At 51.2% G+C, this 18392-nt stretch overlaps 2 protein-coding genes across 2 annotated transcripts in view; one reads left to right on the top strand and one right to left on the bottom strand.

The window, feature by feature from the left end:
* SLC16A6 (solute carrier family 16 member 6) overlaps nucleotides 1–7899 on the top strand; it is a 17407-nt gene extending 9508 nt beyond the window's left edge. Inside the window, exons 2-6 of the mRNA XM_035342148.1 lie at nucleotides 1131–1372; nucleotides 1983–2126; nucleotides 2703–2831; nucleotides 3986–4813; nucleotides 5406–7899. Coding sequence (XP_035198039.1) covers nucleotides 1138–1372; nucleotides 1983–2126; nucleotides 2703–2831; nucleotides 3986–4813; nucleotides 5406–5659 — 1590 coding nt within the window. The 5' untranslated portion in view covers nucleotides 1131–1137 and the 3' untranslated portion in view covers nucleotides 5660–7899. The remainder of the gene's footprint in view (nucleotides 1–1130; nucleotides 1373–1982; nucleotides 2127–2702; nucleotides 2832–3985; nucleotides 4814–5405) is intronic.
* The window catches only part of ARSG (arylsulfatase G), a 47388-nt gene that overhangs the window by 28416 nt on the left and 580 nt on the right, over nucleotides 1–18392 (bottom strand). The window contains exons 2-4 of the mRNA XM_035342150.1: nucleotides 17962–18131; nucleotides 16934–17059; nucleotides 11920–11987 (exon numbers count right to left, since the gene is read on the bottom strand). The gene's annotated coding sequence lies outside the window, so the exon portion shown is untranslated. The remainder of the gene's footprint in view (nucleotides 1–11919; nucleotides 11988–16933; nucleotides 17060–17961; nucleotides 18132–18392) is intronic.

Genomic DNA, 18392 nt, shown 5'->3' with positions numbered 1-18392 from the left:
CCACCCCCCCGGTCACGGGAGGGATGCTGGAGCCCACGCCTCGCTCCATCCCTCGGCAGAACCCCCACAGGAGAGCCCTGCACCGGCCTCGACCCACCTTGCGGCACCCCACAGGGGGGCAGCGGGGTTCTGGGTGCCCCCTGCTCCCCCTGGGGGGCGGCGCAGAGCCCTCGCCAGGCACCCACGGGGCCGCTCGCTGTCACCCGTGGGTGCCGCAGCCGGGCGGGCGCACGCCTGCCGCTGGGCGAGAAGTTCCCCCGTGGGATGGGGAAGCGCTGCCGGAGCCGCTCGGGGTTCCTCCGGCGTGTAAAATGGAGGAGGAAACGCCTGGCGGAGCGGGGAGGCTCAGCCCGGGGGGTGGCAGCCCCTGGGGGTGCGGCCCCTCGCCGTCCCCGTCGCGGGTGGCCGCTGCGCCCCACCGTCGGCACGTCCCCATCGCCGCAGGTGTCGCGGCGCGCCTGAGCGCGAGGGCTGCGTGGGGACCTGGTGGCGGCGGGGGCGTCCCCGCTGCGGCCACGCTGACCCCCGGGAAGCTGCGGGCAGCCGGGGCTCGCAGCCCCCGAGCGGTGTTCTTGGGGAAGGAGCACGCTCCCGAGCCGCCGCCGTCCGCCCCGAGTGCCGGCAGCCGCTCGAGGCGACGCGCGGTGGCTTCGGCAGGCAGCAGCGTGCCGTGGCCGGCTTGTGGCACTGAGCAGCCCCGCAGGAAAGCGGCAGCAGCCGGAGGCGCTGGGGGCTGTCCCCCGGGAGGCCAGGCGGGGGGACCGGGGAAGGGGAGCGCCGTGGGAAGCCCGGGCGGTCCGAGCCGTCTCCGGGTGCCGCGGTGGATCTTTCACGAACTGCATCCAGCCCCCCTGCGCCGAACTGCAGCCCGTCACCGGGTTTTGCTGATGGGAACAGCTCACCCCGGTGCTGAGCGGGGAGTTTCTAGCCCTCAGTTCAAAGGGCAGGAGCAGAAATGGTCCCTGTGGGACCATCAGGGGAGGAACTTTAGCCCAGCGCCTGCATTTAATTCCTCAGCAGCCCGGGGACTGGCTAAGGGCACCTTAGCGCTGGTTTGGCTGCTAGGCCATGCCTCCGTAAGCAGAATTCTTCTTGCGCTGATGCCTGGCTTGTTCTCTCCTCTCTTCCAGATCAAAAATGACGGTCAAAGCTGTAAAAATGCCGTGCACCACTCCAAATGTTTATACTAAAGTGCCTGACGGAGGATGGGGTTGGACAGTCGCTTTTGCATTCTTCTTTGTGGAAGCTCTAACGTACGGCATCATAAAATCCTTCGGAGTCTTCTTCAACGACCTGATGGACAGCTTTGACGAAACCAACAGCAGGATATCCTGGATCATATCCATCTGTGTGTTTGTGCAGACCTTCACAGGTAAGAGTAAAGGGCACGAGTCAGAAGGCGCAGTCGTGCTGCTGACTCAGCACGTGAGGGCCCAATCGCTGGGATAGCTGGGACTTGTGTCCCTCATGGCTCCGCCACACGTAACCTCCGTGGAGCCTGGAGGCCGTGTTCCTGAAACGCCACAGAGTGGCTGTCTCGCCCTGCCAGTCCCTCTGAGCCACTTGTCCTGCACGGCATGAGGGCGCAGCCTGCGGCCCTGGCTCCAGGGGCTGAGCCCAGCCCAGCTGCTCGGCTCTCGTCAGAAATGAAACTGATGAAGAGAGAACTTCACAACCTCATTCCTTAGCGAAAAGCCTCAAACATAACCTGAGCTTCACCGAAACCTGCTGGTTTCGGTGGCTTCTGCAGCAGGTTTGTCCCAGCCTGCCATGTACCCATCTTGGTTTCTTCTCTTTTTTTTTTAATCCTGCCCTCCGAGGGTGGCTGCAGGGGTGATGCTCCGCTCTGCGAGGCTGGTGGGGAGGTGATAACGTGGTGGGGACTGGGAGAGGGCAGAGGTGCAAGGGGAGGCTCCGAGGGAAGCTGCTCACCTGGGTGCTGCGCGCTGACCTGTGCTGACCACAGCTCTCTTCCCACCCAGCTCCTCTGTCAACCGTCCTAAGCAATCGCTTCGGTCACCGCTTTGTCGTGATGGCCGGCGGGGTGCTGGTCAGCACCGGCATGGTCACCGCCTCCTTCGCCCGCACCGTGGCTGACATGTACGTCACCATCGGCATCGTTTCTGGTGAGTTGTCCCCTTCCAGTCCCGTCGCTCGCTTTCACGTTGCTTCCAGCGAGCTCTGCCTGGGCGCCGTGCCCACACTGGGCAGGAGCCCTGCTCGCTGCTGGTTTAACTGGGGATTGCTGGGGAGGCGAGAGCCCTTCGCAGGTCAAATCCTCTCCTTGCCCTCGCTTCTTGTTCCTGCTATCTTACCCTTTTTCCACTCTGGCCTGGATGCTCACATCTGCTGGCAGAGAGCTTTGCCTCGCTTACGGGAGCGACTGCTACAGGCTCAGAGTCTTTAAGCAGATGAGGTCCTCAAAGCAAACACTGCTGTTTGGGAACAGGAGGCACTGCCTAGCAGGTCTGGGGTTTGGGGCCTTTTTTTTTTTTTCTTGGGTTTTGCTTTTGTTTTTTTTCTCTCGTCCAATTTAAAAAAATAACATTTTGGTTTCCCCAATGGTTTTCTTCCAGGGTGACTTGCTGAGTTGGCCGAAATGATACTGTAATTCACCACCAGGAAAGCTGACTTAACGTGTTCTCGCATCAGTGTTTCCCCCTCCCTTACTTGTTATGGCAATTTTTGGCATTTATTCACAGGCCTCGGATACTGCCTCTCTTTCCTCCCGACTGTCACCATTTTATCACAGTATTTTGACAAAAGACGCTCGCTGGTCACAGCAGTGGCATCGACAGGGGAATGTTTTGCTGTCTTCTCCTTCGCACCAGGTACAGTGCCTGAATTCCGTGAATTCCTGCATGGCTGAACCACAATCCTGCCCTGATCCTTTTCCCAACCAAGAGGTGCTCGTTGGCCTTACCATGAGCTGCTGCAGCCCCCAGGTTGTAGCTGAGGTGCCTGTAGCTCTCCTGCCCCACAGTTACTTGTAATCCTAGGGAGCGGTCTAACCATGTCGAACGCCCTCCCCTGTCCCCAGCAGCCGAGGTGCTGTGCTATCAGGGAGGGGCCCTGAGTCCCCCAGCACAAGGGATGGTGCTGAGGAGCTCGCAGCTGCCCCAAGCTGCAGGAGGGGGAGGGAAAGGGGCACAGGCAGGTGCTGGGGAGAGGGCTGCGCTCACCCCAGTGCTGCCTGGCACACCAGGCCCTGCCACGCTGCTACCCGACCCGCTGGTTCCCTTTATAGAGCTTGCAGGCTAAAAATAAGACTCGAGAAACTCCAGCTATTTAAAACACAGGCAGTACAAATAACTGCTCCTAAAGGTTAGTGGGCTCGTGCTGAGCACGGGTGGCTGAACGGCCGCAGCCTGCTGGGGACCTGCCCCCAGCCCGGGAGAGGAGCACATCCCACATCTCCCCGTCGCTGCCCTCTCCCCAGCAGCGTGTCTCGGGCCTTTCCTTCAGATGGCGGCCTCATGTGCACACTCCTACTCAGCTAATACCCATCCCAGAGCTCACTTGATTGCATTGAGGGCTTGTAATTAAGCAGTTGCACGCACCTTTGAGTGAGGCCGACAGACTTCCTCTGGTAGCTGGCTGCAGGGTGGGGTCAGCTGAAAGAGGAAACTCAAACGTTGCGTTCGCTCTCATTCACTAAAAATAACACCACCTCCATCCCTGCACATCCCAAACCCGCTGGGACCTCCAAAGTGACGAGCGGCAAGATAGCTTCTGCTCGCCAGATGTGAGATGGGATGCCTGGCCTCCCGGCTGAGACGTGGGTGCCCACCCCTGGGTGGTCCTGGGCAGGGCAGGATGAGGTCCGTGGTCAGGAGGGGCCCACGCTCAGCCTCCATCAGGGCTGAGGTGCTCAGGACCCTTCGTGCTATGGCTTTGGTTGCTCTGCTAAGCAGAAATTCAGATAGCTCCTTGGTGTAACTGCAGGGGTTTTTAGTCACGCTCTGTTGCTGTGCTCTTTCCTCAGCAATTACTGCTCTGAAGGAGCAGATCGGCTGGAGATACAGCCTCCTGTCTGTTGGGGTGCTGCAGCTGAGCATTGTCGTCTGCGGATCGCTGCTGCGACCCATTGTAATCAAAGAGCAAGCAGAAGAAGAAGTGAAAGTGCAGCCTCCGGAAGAGCCCACAGAGACAAAGTACATGCTTGAAAACGAGCAAACACGCACCTCAATAGAGTCCATCGACTCAGGAGTCGAAATAACTACCTCACCCAGAAATGTGCCTGGAAACACCAAAGCAGAGCCGAAAAGTGAAGAACCAAAGGAACACGCACAGATCCTTGTAGAAAACAACAGCCCCCCTACAGAACCAAAAACCAAACTACTGGACTTCTCTGTGATGAGAGACTCTAGCTTTATCTGTTATGCATTCTTTGGCCTATTTGCTACCCTGGGGTTCTTCGCTCCCTCCCTGTACATCATTCCTCTGAGTCGCAGCCTTGGCATCAGCAAAGACCACTCCGCATACATACTGTCTGCCATGGCGATCGCAGAGGTCTTTGGAAGAATTTCAGCTGGCTGGGTTCTCAACAAAAAGCCTATCCGCAAGATCTACATCGAACTCATCTGTGTTGTTCTGCTGTCCGTAGCACTGTTTGCCTTCCCTTTCGCCTCCGAGTTCTGGGGGTTGATGACATGTAGCATATTTTTCGGGTTCATGCTCGGAACGGTAGCGGGCACACACATTCCTCTGCTGGCAGAAGACGACGTGGTTGGCATTGCAAAAATGTCTTCTGCAGCTGGAGTCTACGTCTTCATTCAGAGCTTAGCTGGGTTGGCTGGCCCACCCCTTGCAGGTAACTAAAACTTTCATCGTGCTTTTTGTATGTTTGACAGATTGGAGTGGTGCTGACCTGTCTTGAAGGTATTGTGATGGCCCTAGTCACAGTGCTACCCTAAAGACCCGCAGCTAGCGTGAGGAGGCTCTCGGAGCCAGAAGACTGCTGCAATGCAGCTCTGCAGAGTCCCAAAGACGAGGCAGGCTCTGGGGAGGAACCTCAGGGCAGAGAAAAATACTGCAGTGCTGCCCTGATCCTGTTAGAGACCCAACCCTGGCATCGGGGTTCAGGCTGTAGGGAGCGGCAGAAGCAGACGGCTTTCCCTGTGCCGGTGGTCTTACCACACGCTGCAAAAAGAGTGACATCTATATCAGAAAAGAACTATCTCAGTCCTAGCGTCCCTGCAGTGACTCAGGTCTTCTGAGTTGCATAAAGATGACTAAACGTAATGTTTTCCCACCTCTCCTGTAAGGCAGCATCTGTTTGTCAGCAGTTCTCTCTTCCTCGCAAATACTGATGTGGTGGTACCCGCAGGAATCCTCTGCTAGGCGGGGTGGGCAAGAGCGTGGGAGAAGGTTGTGGCTAACTGGTGTAAATGTGTCTTCCATAGGTGTCTTAGTGGATAAAACACAGAACTACAGCTCAGCCTTCTACTCCTGTGCTGCTGGCATGGTCCTGGGTGCTGTGTTTCTGTCCTTGGTGAGGCCGTGCAAGGCTGGGCTCTGTCACCGGCAGCAGCGGGGTGCAGAGGAAGGGGCAGCAGAAGGCACGGCGGAAGGCACGCAAGACTTGCCAGAGGACTTTATTGAAATGGATATTGGAAAAGCAGATAATTCAGGAAAAGGCTGTGACAGCGTGGCGTAAAAACCGTTCCTTCTCCATCTAATATACTCGGTGTAGGACTGGGGGACGTGTCAGCTCTGCTCCACATTTTAAAACTACATTCTAAAGGGAATGTGAAATTTTAAATGTGAACAGAACAGTTGCTATTAACAAACAACTTTTTTTATTGTTAGAAAGAACTTTTTTAACCAACAATGGAAAGCTCCATAGAAAAATACAGATAGCCACATAAGAATAATTCGTGTCTAGCATGAAGATGTGATGCACACTCCTGCTTTCCTGATAACACGCATAGGTAAAGGCTCGACTGATCCCAGGTGAAAAACAGAGCAGCAGAAGCAGCCCGTGCGAGTCAACCTGGCAGTGCAGTCTCTGTCTCCGTTCATCCCGTACTGCAGATCCTGCACAGTCACAAACCACTTATACTAACCAGAGATGAGTATTTGTGCAACACTAGTAGCCAACTGCATTTTCTTTCGGAAGAATATGGACTTACATTTTAGATTTGAGGAGGAGGCTAGGCTAGATAGCTGACTTAAAACATTGCTATTGTTCTTCTAATTAACTTGAATGTCACAAATGCTGGGAAATCAGAGGTTCCATTTGTCTTTGTGGCCAGTTATTACTGCACATATTTCATGATAAGATAATTTTTCTTCTCCTGATTGGTTTCCTTAGAACTGCCTTGTATCACTAGTCTGACCAGATGTACTGTTTTCTAATTTAACTAGTATTTATTAATTTATTCTAAGATAGTTAAAGGATGTTATCTTAACTGGAGAGGAAAAATAATCTTTTGCATAATGGAAAGCTGTCTTTACATCAAACCTTTCAATACCTATCTTGTATTGCTAGCTTGTGAAATTGTTGGGGAAACTTACAGCATAGAGTATAGCTGTTTTTAATAGGTAGGCCCTACGTAACCCCCTTGTTATTTAATATAATAATAATAAAAACCCTACAGATTGACTATCTCCCTCCATAAGGCCTCAGCTGCTGTCAGTGGACCTCACTCTACTGCCGTAAGCAGACCACCACCACGCAGTGAGGATTTGGCCTAGTGTGTCTTAACATCTGAATGTACCCGAACGTCTCACCTAGAGGTGCACGAGGACGTCTCTGCCACATCTCAGAACGAATGTGGAGTCCCTCGATGCTGTCCTGGCCAGGGGCTGGTCCTAGCAGTGCCCTTTTCTCCCCAGCCTCAGTGAGAGGCTTTTTGCTGCTGACTTCAGTGAGAAAAAGAACTGGAGCCTGTGTGTATTTAATGTGCAAAAGGAATTATAAGAGACCACGTACTAGCTGTTCATTTAGTCTTACCAGGAGAGATTCCTGCTCACAGTGACACAAGCTTGCTTACCCCACCTATGTGCATCTTAACGCCTCTAGGCAACTCAGGGGGAATAAATAAAACGAGTCTGTTTCAGTTTGAGTACACGTGCTTTGGAAAAAAAAAAAGCATTTCTGTGTATTTAAGTGGAAGTGGCATCATGCATTAACTGCTACACTGACATGTCTGTGTCTTTTACCAGCCATAGAAACGTGGGACAATCTGTAGAACTCCTCTTTGGGAAGGTGCTTGATTTGTTTGTGTCTTAGATGTCCAAAAAAAAAGAAACAGGCACTCATGCAACAAAGTGGCTAGAGCAATCCATCGTCACTGCCTGAAAACTGTTGTGACCATGCTGCAGTCTCGTGTCCTTTCTATGCCTCAGCACTTTATCACCCACAGCAGAACCTCGCTGCGTCGCGCCAAGGACTGGAAGACCCCTTACCGAGAACTCGAGTGTTGCGAGTCAGTGAGTAACTGAACAAATACCGCGTTGCATTCAGCTGTACTTTATTTATTGTTAATTTATGATACTTCAAGCATTTTGGTAAATGTTCTGTAGCCTATAATTGTAAGATTATTGAAGTCTTTGTAATATGAGACCTCACTACAGCACTTTGCTATTACAACTCTGCTTGGAAGTGGAATAAGGCCTCCAGGTTTTGCGTGTGTGTGAAAGCTCCCTGTTCTGCAGATTTACGAGGTTCTACTGTAACTTTTTTTACAACAATTTCCAATACAGATCAAATAATACGTTTGTCACTGACCTCGCTGTACGTTTCTGTCCTGTCTGTGCGCGCGCGGGCTCGGCAGACCCAAAGCAGGCTTCAATGCGCCCAGAGCAGGATCTACCCATTTGTAACGTACCCAGTGGGCTCTAGAAAAAACCCTAAAACACTGACTTTGCAATAAACTTTTCCTTTTTTCCTTTTTTTTATGATTAAGAAAGTGAAGAAACTGTTTCCCTTTACCTCCCTCCTGCCCATGCCTAGGAGCACGGCTGGGTCTCTGCTGGCCTGGTGGTGCTGCGGGGTCCTGCTGCTGCTTCCCTTCCCAGCAAGGCCCTCACTGAGCTGTGGTGTTGCACTTCCTCGGGCTGAAGCAGCGTGGTTACCCTGCCACTTGGGCAATCGTACAATTGTACCTTCTCTTTAATGAGCTGCTTGGAAGCTGGCCGCTCAGTGCTGACCTCGAGGGGACTCCTGTAAACCCTCACCAGCGCAGGCCTGGTTCTGAGCAGCCTTTTCTCCCTCTGAGCGGTGGCTGAATGGGTGCTACTTAGGGACATTATCCTCACGGCTTCAAGAAGCAGGCAATCATGTCATTATTTTATCATCTCGCTGAATTGCAGAATACTTTCTACGTGCCAGGCGAGGCGGCTCACGTATCAGAAATCAAACTAATAAATACCAGGCCAGTCGCACTAAGGGGCAGTTTTCCCTTCCTCAAACCTTATTTCTCCCTACCCTACATGAGGTTATGCCCTTCCTTGCTTAATCTGTAACTCCTAGCCTCACCAAACCCTGCAAGGAGTAATATGGCCACGCTACTGAATTCCGAATACGAACGTGTGTTAGATTTGCAGATGACTTGTTGAGGGACTCATTGCACCAATGATACACATTCATTGCAATTTGTTTTCATTCTGGTTGTAAAACTCCCAGAACAGAGGTAGGCGATCACACGTGCGAGCAGAGCAGACGACACAAATACCAACCTCCCAGGAAGCCAATCTGTCTCCAGATCTGACTCTGGCTCCACTGCAGCAGTGAACAAACATGATTTGCAACAACTTCCACAAAACAACAACTAAAAAGCACTACAAAGGCCGCACACTGTTCACATACTTATAAATATGAGCACATAAAACTGTAACACTATCAGATGTCTCCCAGCACACAAACAATTTGGTGTAATTCTTCCCACCTGGTTTAAATCAATGGCCCATGACCTCCCCTGTTATCCTGGTATGAAGGCATTAGTGCCAGAACAAAATAGGATGAAAATGCTTTTAGTCAGTAACTGTGTATGGCTCCTTTATGCCAGCAAATCAGAGGGCAACGCGCAACAGAGCTCACTTCTGCGAGCCTCGGTGTCCCTTTGCAAAGGACTCGTACTTACTCTTGTAGCCATCTAGTCAACGAGGCCACTGCCAGGCAGATGTAAATAAAGGAAATTGCACAAGGGCAGCTTGCAGCAGGACAAAAAGCCCTCAGCCCATAGGTGTCTGCCCATCCTATAGCAGAAAGGAAGCTGTCCAATGTTTTTGTCATCGTTTTTTCCATTTAAAACTAAAGGGAACAGCAACCTCTTGGTCTTTTTCACTTGTTTCAGATAAGCCAACATCAGGTTCTTAAGGGGACAAACAAGTCTTTAAAAATAGCTAAACTGGTTTTGGAGAGACCGAAAAGAAAATGAAGTAGGTGCTTACAAAACAACACAAGTGTTTTAATGATTCCCCTCAGATGTTACTTGTTAGCATCTGAGATCATTGTTTTCCAGCTGCCCGTAGTAAACATGACCTGAATTTTCAGTGATGCAAGCACAAAAAGGAAGCCTTCTCCCTCTTTAAGGCTCATCCTTAAGATGCCTCAGAGTTCGGTTGTAGAAGGACACTCGTTGAGCTGCTGGCTTTGCTGAAAGACAACGACAAGGCGCCGTTTTCCAGAGGTGTTACCCTGCACTTGACCACTTGGTAACATCGGAAGGCAAAACCCCTTTTTCCTGCAGTACCATGCCAAGGACTCGCTTTCACTTCGGTCAGGGAAGTTCTGCACCATACAGACCCAGAGGGATGGGGGATGCCGGCCGGGGCTGGAGAGGGAACAGTTCCCTCTAGTGTAGCACTGCTGCAGGAGGCCTGGGAAAAGCTCTCAGGCATCCAAAGATGCTCTTGATTCCAGAACCCCATCTGCAGCTGAAATGTGTGTGCCTCCTATGGATGCAAGCGACCTCTGGGACTCCTGGCAGAAACACGCCGAGTTTTTCCCCCCGCAGTTTCGCTCACCCAGACTTTTACTTGCAGGATATGCAAACTCGTGGTTGCGCTAACATAAAGCTCTTTTTTTTTTTTTTTCCCTTGCAAATTGCAGCAAGCCATCTAATAAATCAAACACAACCCCCCACCCTCTTTCCTACAGCAGTTGTCAAGCTCCAGTTACGACAATTTGCGGTAAAATATTACTCACCAACACTTTGGCCTGTGTGAGCAGCTCTGCCTCCGTAAAGACAGCCCCCTAAATCACTGCTTTGTCACAGAAGCCACAAGCATAACCAAAAGACTTATTACACGCAGACATTATGAGAATAAGGCCAGCGAGACAATAGCTTCCCCGGCTTCCTTTTTGTCAAAGCTTTCATTAATATTGTGAACGGCTTCTTCTACTGCTGCCGGCTGCCTGCCGCAGCCCGTCTGGCAGTGGCGCGGCACAAACCGGCCCCAGGGAGCCCCAGCAGCAGCGAGACCGAGCATCTCCTCCTGCTCAGCACCACCTCCTGCTCAGCACCACCTCGCGCTGGGTCGGACCCTGCCCTCCCCAGGGACTCTGGCAATGTCCTTTTAGTCTCCGTGAGCTTGCGCCAAAGCTATGGGAAGTTATCGCAGGGAAGCATTTCAAGCACATCAAGGCTTTTGCATTTCGCCATTGATGAGGCTGGTGTTGTTTTTTTTTTTTCTTTACACCTGCTGCAAAGTGAGTCAAAGATATGAAATAACCCGAGAAATTACAGCTGGGGTTGCTGGGCACACAAGGCAGTGGGCACCAACTCCATAACAGGTGTGTGTCCTGCCGCAGCCCAAACCAGTGGGAGCAGTGCTTTGAGGACAGCTCAGCTCCCCCGGCCACTTGCATTCACACTTCAGTGTTTGCAGGAGGGAGCTAGCACAGTAATCCCCACGCTCTGGCACTCGTGCCTTGCATTCCCCCAGAAAACCTGCAGCAGGAGTGAGGGGAAGAGGCTGCTCTTGTTTGCACAGCAGAGGGGGGAGCAGGGCAGGATCCAACAGCAGAGGCTGGGCTCGAGGCAGGTTGGGATGCACCCGCTGCGGGACAGGACGTCTGTGCTCCCCAGAGGCAGCCGTGCTGCACAAGCCAGCCTTTGCTGAATTCTGCCCTGTGCGTGCCAAGAAACTTGGAATTTGACAACACACATGGAGCAGCAGCCTGCGCCCTGCTAGGAGCTGACCAGCCAGAAAAGCCAGCTCCTTCCCAAACGCTTCGAGGCTCCCTGCCTGCTGGGAAATGTCCCTTCCCCTCCTCCTGCAACAGCCCAGGCCTCCAGCACGAGCTCTGAGCTTGCCCTGATCATAACAAGTAAATCAGCAACCCCTGCCTGTGCTTTTATCTCCCTTCCTTACGCACCCCAGGCTTTACCAACAACAGCTTATCAGCGGCAGCCACTCGGGAGGAGCAGCCCCACAGCGCTATCGGGTGCCATGGGGCTGGAAGCGCTGCTGTCAGCCGGTCTCACCAGCCGAAGGGATCAACCTGGCTCAGCACCTCCAGGAAAAGCCGGATTCCCTCCCGTACATTGCCAAGAAAGACCCAAAAGCCTACGCAGTCACTGCACAGAGCTGCCTGCCACGCATCAGTCCTCCCAGCCACGGTGGCCAGGGGAACCCAGCTCATCCCTGTCCCCGTCCCCACTGGGGACACCCTACAGCTTGCCGGAGTGTATGGGAGTGCCCACAGGAGGGCCCCCACCAATGGGGGCAGGCAGGAGGGGAGCATCCCACCCCACCTGCAGGGACCCCAAAAGCCAGTCCAGTCCCACTGAGTGCCCGCTCCCCAGCTTGCACCGAGCCCCTGCAGCACAGGAGCGCTGCCATTCCTTAACACACGGCCCCTTTCTGCCCCCCCATCGGCTGCACGTAACCCAGTGAGATGTTCAGCCCCTGCCCTTGCACAACGGCAGCACTTCTGGCAGCAGCCAAAGTCCCGTCCGCACGTACCTGCAGGGAAAGCACTCTGTCCTCACAAGACGTTCCCTCCCTCGGTGACTCACGCCATTCCCCGTGTGCTGCCAGAAGTAAAATACGTTAAATAAACTGTACCTGGAAAGGCAGAGTCTGCAGGCATAAAAACAGTTTTCTGTTTCCTCTCCCTTTTCCTGGCTGTTTTTCTGCTGCCTCGGCTGGTGGAGAGGCAGAGCCCTTCAGAGCCCCTCTCAATATCACCATCAAGGGCTCTCAGGAGAGAACCTGGAAACGCGCTCCCTCAACAACCACCAGAAGAAATCCTGGGGCAAACAGATCCCCTCAATATTTAAATACTAAACCACATTCAATCTTTAGTTCATAAAACGTTTTCATCGAGACTGCCCCTATCCTTTCCTGTGATATCCTCACACCTCTGTGATGTTTTTCCACCTGTTCTGGGCAGCTTGGAACCAAACAAGCATTGTCAAGAATTTCTTCAAATGCACACCTAACTTCAAACGCAGGAAGGAAGCAAGGCTGAGCAGAGCACTGCGAACAGTGCTCTTCCAAAGGTTACAGGCTACTAAAATCGAGCAATAATAGACTTGTTTCTTTACGTTTCACAACTGTACTAGTGGATGTGCTTGTAGAGGGCATGTCCCACCTCTGTAGGCTACTGAGTTGGTGACATCTGAGTAGTGGCAGCACTTGGAAGTGTTTTCTGGATGATACTCTTCCAGGACTGGACACTGACCTTGCAGCCCAACCTAAACGTTGGATTTCTTGGGAAAAAGCACCTTTGGTGCAGAAGAAGGGGCCAAACTGGGCAGCTAACAGTGTGTAAAGGGATAACTGAACAGGAGCTGCATTTCTATCAAATTCACTTATTGATATGCAAGAACATAACAGTAATAAACATCAGAATGTGGAAGCGTTCTATTTCAACACAGCATTTACTACACAGATGCACTTTGGTGCGTACTTCCTCACTGTCAGAACAGCAGATAATTCACACACTTACAAACATTAATTGCTCGCAGTGTGGGAGACCAGGAAGGGAGCACAAAGGGAGATTTGTGCACCAGGGAGCAAAACTTAATCCCGAAAATTGGGCGCAGTGGGAGCTCTCACCTGTCAGCTTCAGTTGGGGCCCTGGGCCGAGTCAATTTTCCAGCAAAGGAAACATCCTACCTGGGTGACGCGAAGCGAAATGAAAGCTTAACCAAATCCTGATAACAGGAATTAAAAATAACACCCCGGCACAGGAAATTAAACCTTTCACATGAAGTGCCAATTAAATCTGCAAACCCGACTCAGAGAAAAAAAATAGAAACTCTGTAAACAACCTGGATTAAAGTTCAAGGCTCCTTCTCCCAACCTTCATGCAAACTCTCGGGTGCAACTGGACTTTTGATCCCCTCCTCGTTACCCTCTCTCTGGACAAATTCTGGTGCCTACAGAGGCTCTCTTGCAGGCTAGCACATATTGAGCTCAGACACCGTTTCTCCCCACCTACAGCCAGTACCCTAAATTCAGCTGCTCATTCAGAGTTGCTCCTTTCACCTGCACACACTACTTTACTTCTGCACAGGGGCTCTCACTGCTGCCGTTTTGTCACTGGTCTTACAATAAAAGAACCGAACAGCCCAAGAATCCGCTGCAGCTGCGTGCGACACAGCACACCCCAGACCCCATTTATAAAAGAAGCGCTCAGCGGCGATGAAGACAAACATTCCTGGATACACGCGGCATCAGCAGAGACCAAACACTGCAGCATCGTGTTAGCAACCAGCGGCAGCCAAGAGATGATACAAACATTAGCTGTTCAGTGAAGAATTTTTAAGGCACTGGTAGATCCTTGTCACACAGTGCGTATGAAAATAGTTTGTAGTAAATGATGGAAAGTAACCCTTTAAATACATGAGCTTCTCTGTACAAACTAGGCACTTTGCCCATGTGCTTTCATCCTAATAACCACCTGCAGCTCTCCCCAAACACTCGGAGAGGCTTTGGTGAACGTCTTGATGCCCGTACTGAGTCCTGCCACTGTTTTGCTATTGACTTCAGCCCTGGCAGTGCTGACATAACACATCAAATGGGCAACGTGAAATAAGAATGTCGGAAGATTTTTTCTTGAAGTTCTAGGATTAAAGCTACTTTCTAATTCATTCTTTCTCATCACCACATTCCACTTCTTGTGTGTAAAACCAGCAGGGGTTAATGCTAGCTAGAAGGTTGTCAGCCCCCAGCAGAACCCTCCTGCTTCGCTCCCCAAATACCCTGACTCTTCTGTAACACCTGCTTCTTGTTAGCAAAACAAATAAACAGTTTGTTACTAACCACATGTATAACTCTCTACCACTGACATTTCTTTGCATGTCTCAGACCACAGTTTCCTTTGGAAACCCTGAACTTACGTGCTCCTTTAGTTCTTACGTTTGTAAGGCTGTAGAAAGATGAGAAAAACAAGAAAACACGCACAGACAGAAGCTGCAGTATCTACAGCAACAGCTGAAACACAAACTAACGTAGGGCTTGTGAAATTCACCCCGCGAGGAAGTTAAAAATGAGGCTGACCGGCACACGCCACGGATGTTGTAACCAACTCTCAAGGGCTAGGTGGCAGTTCCCAGGCAGGGCTCCTGCTGTCAGCTACCTGCTCCCATCGCCCTGAACAGACAGAGAGATAAACTGGCACGGAGCTCCCAGGAAAAAAAGGAAAGCCAGCAATCCACCAGGCTGTTCGGGTAATGACAGTCAGCTCCCGGACACCTCTGTCTCCAGGAGGCCTTGGGAAGGGCTATTGAGCTTTGAAGACACACCGCTGGCAGGCAGGAAGCACTGCTCCTGCCCCAGCTCAGCACAGCCGACCTGCAGGGCAGCGGGTGACGGCGACGGGAAGCAGCTGAGCCTGCGCACGTGCAGCAGCTCCAGGCAGCAGCGAGCAGCACGCTCACAGCTCTCCCCGGCCCCCAGAGCTATGTGGTTTGCCCTGCTACAAGGGCCGGGCAGCAATGCTGTGCAGGTGGACGAGCAGCGAGAGCTCTGCGGCAGGGGCTGCCAGCAGCACAGCCACGGTGCTGCTGAAGGGGAAGGAAAGCTTGGGGGCTGGTTTCTGTGAGTGCCCCGTCCCCAGATGTGACAGCTTTCTGTAGTGACAAAGCCAATGGCGGCTTGTGGAAACAAGTTGTGCAGAGGCGCAGAGGGTGCCTGCCTGAATCCTCCGGTGGCTGGAGCCCTGTACCACGCACTGCAGCCACAGAACCCAAAATACACCAAATTTCCTTAGTCGGGTCTGAAAAACTGCGTTAGGTAAACTGTTCCTACCTACGCTTCCTCACCTTCCTCCACTCCTTTCCACTGACAGCACCTACCACAGAACAGGCTCCAACTCACCTTGCGGGACCTCAGCAGCTGCAAACCAGAGCCCAGGAGTAAAAGAGCCGTGAACAAAGGCACAGCTGCGGCGGAAAAGCCGCCCCTGCTTGCCTCGAGCCGGCCCCTGCTGCTCACACAGTCAGAATCCCCTGCGCAGCTGGCAAAGGCGAAGCCCCCCGCTCCTCCCGGGGGTCCGCCGGCAGAGCCCTGGTACCTGCGGCTGGCTTCGGGCCGGGGGGAGCAGGGCTGGGGCTGTGGCTGGGACCGGGCTGGGACCGGGCTGGGACCGGGCTGCACGGCCCGTGGGCGCCCCCTGCTGCCGCCCCCCCATGGATGGAGGAGCTCGGACCAGCCCCAGGGGTTCAGATAAAGGAGGCTAAAGGAGGTCACCCAGCGGTGCCCCTGACTCGGATTAAACGGGGCTGAAGTGGGATGGCCGCTGAGGTGCTGGTTTGGGGGCAGCGTGAGCGCTGACGCCCATGGGTGCTGCCACCCGGTGCTGCTCTAGGCATGGTGTCCTACAGGCAGCTCCCACGGGACGCAGACACCTCCAGCGCCCTAAAAAGCCAGCGTGGGCTGTAAGTGAGGCGTGCTGTGGAGCTTGGTCCTGCTGAAGGGTCGGGGAGCGAACGGGGAGCGGAGGCTCCGCTGGGCTTGGCTGCTACCAAACGGGAAAGATGAGCCTGGAGACAGGCTGCAGTTGGCATGCTGAAGCTCAGGAGGCAGGGGGACATGGGCGGGAAGCTGGGACTCTAACCTCGCTGTCATCGTTGCTTTTCAGCTTTCCATACAGCTTTTAAAGCTGTATTTCTCACTGAAGTCACTATAGGATTGCTACTCCCTGTACCCACACAGCCTCGTAGCTGGGCAGGCATGCTTACCCTGTCACTGTATGAATCTGACTTGTTAAGCACGATGTCGTTAGCGAAGTCGAGCTTTGTCAGTCACTTGACAGCTTTAATGAACACAGACTTTGTTTTATGAGGGAAGGACCGAAGAGCGTATTTACGACCGGCATGGTTTAGCTATCAGAGAATCCTGCTGTGACCAGGAGGCAAACTCAGGCTCTGAACGTGGCATGAGATCTCAGAGGGCCTGGCTCTTTCCCCTGCTGTCCTTTCATACTCTGCCTTTAAGTTTACAGCAAAGTTATATTAGACTTAAATCCAGTTGGGCACATGTACTGAAGACTTTTAGTATTTAAAAACAAGCACACTTTTTTTTTTTTTTTTTTTTTTTCCCTTGCAACCAAAAAGTTCAGTTGCAGGCTACAGGGCAGCCTGCATTTGTTAGGAATTCCCCTCCTGGATTCTATTTGCATGGGAAATTTGGCAAAAGAAAGGGTGCCTGAGCAGCACAGTGAATCAATACCACTTGTGGGCCTGCTTTTTCCAATGATTAGAGCTTGATGAGCTGGAAATATATCCGTCTTCTAAAAATCACAGAGCCATAAATCAAACTGCTAGGCACTGAGGATCACTGCTCATCTTCTATTACATGTACACAGCAAGCATGATTTGGCATTTTTTCTATTAGAATAGAATAGAATGAAATGGTTCAGCTGAAAGGGACCTACAAAGATCACCAAGTCCAGCTTAAGCTGTTTGTTCACATTCTGAAAGCCACTCGAGTTTTCAAATGCACAAAGTTATGCTGTAAGACACAATACCTTTTGTCAAGGAAGCTTGTCCAAAGATGAAATTCCAAGACTCAATCTGGGTAAAGGTCTATCCTTGTTATTCCCACAACACACAAAGCATCTGTCTTCTCTCCTTCAGGTATTTCAACAGATCCCCTGGGGGAAAAAAAATCAATGAAAAGGCTTTTGTCAGGAAAAAAAAAAAAAAAAAAAAAAATTTTTATGAGAGTAGAAGCAGAAGCATATAGAAAAGCTGTGAACACACAGGATTATTTTTACATATGTAACTACACACAGGAAAGTCATGAGTATTCAGACACAGTCATATTCCAAAGACTTTCAAGTGCAAGTCCTCTTTGCAAATTTGGGCCTTCACAAAAATTAGCCCTTTTAAAATTATTTATTTTACTTGGTTCACAGATTGTCGAAATATTATTTTATAAAAGCAGAAAGAAAGAACAGTAAGAAATATAGATATTTGAATCCATTTCTGATTGCTAGAGGAAAAAAGTCTTCCTAACCCTATGGATACTAAGTGGGCTCAGCAGAATCCCTAGTAGACCACATCACAAAAAAATCACCATTATGAATGATCAAACAGCAAATTTTATTACTGTAGTCCCCTAGATTTTTTCTTAACCTAACCAAGTTTGACAAGAACATAAATCCTACATTATTATGCTCAACAACAGGCAAAACATCTATCTGTCCACTGCATTAATTTAGGGAGTTTATTTCTCCTACTCAGTGGCTGACAGAGCATGGACTTCACAGATGTAAAGGCGTAATTCAACCAGCTCACGAAACATGAGCCTGCTGCTCTTAGATCATCCTGCTGTCTGCAATGGGACTACTTAAATGAATAAAAGTTACAGAATCAAATAACTGCAAGAGCTGGGATTTGGGCTTGCAAGACAGCGGCCTCTAAACTGTGTTCACACCTATTCTCTTCAGTACAAGGCCCTAAGAACAGTCTTTTATCAGACATCTCCCTCTGATTAGTGACTAACACAGAATCCGAAGTTCCCTCTGTTCATCAATTTGTCAGCATTATGTACCTGCATGAGTTTGTAGGCTACTTGTAGTGTTCATGTACTCCGAAAGCACACGCCGTACGTGAAACTGGAATGGGTTCCAGGATTTCTAGTCTGATCACTGGAAAAGGCTTCACAGTACTCCTTCAAACATGTCACATAATCTGTGCTAACTTCTGAGTCCTCGAACAAACCTGTAGAAGGAATCCAAAATGACAGAAGGTTATTAATTTTCTTGCAGCAGGATAAGCCAACCAACTTGCTTAACAGCTTTTTCCCAGAGCTGTAATATCCCCACTTATTTCAATTTTTAATGAATTTCAATCCATTTTGTGGCAGAAAAATGCATGCACTAGCTGCTACGTAGCATTTAGAACATGTCCCAACTACACATGCAATCTTTTACAGCTCCTGACAATCCCAGGACCTTGTTGCACTCACATTTGCCACCTTAA

The sequence above is a fragment of the Oxyura jamaicensis genome, chromosome 18 (genome assembly GCF_011077185.1).
Source record: "Oxyura jamaicensis isolate SHBP4307 breed ruddy duck chromosome 18, BPBGC_Ojam_1.0, whole genome shotgun sequence".
Classification (NCBI taxonomy): Eukaryota; Metazoa; Chordata; class Aves; order Anseriformes; family Anatidae; genus Oxyura; species Oxyura jamaicensis.
This window is presented reverse-complemented; position numbering and strand designations above follow the sequence as displayed.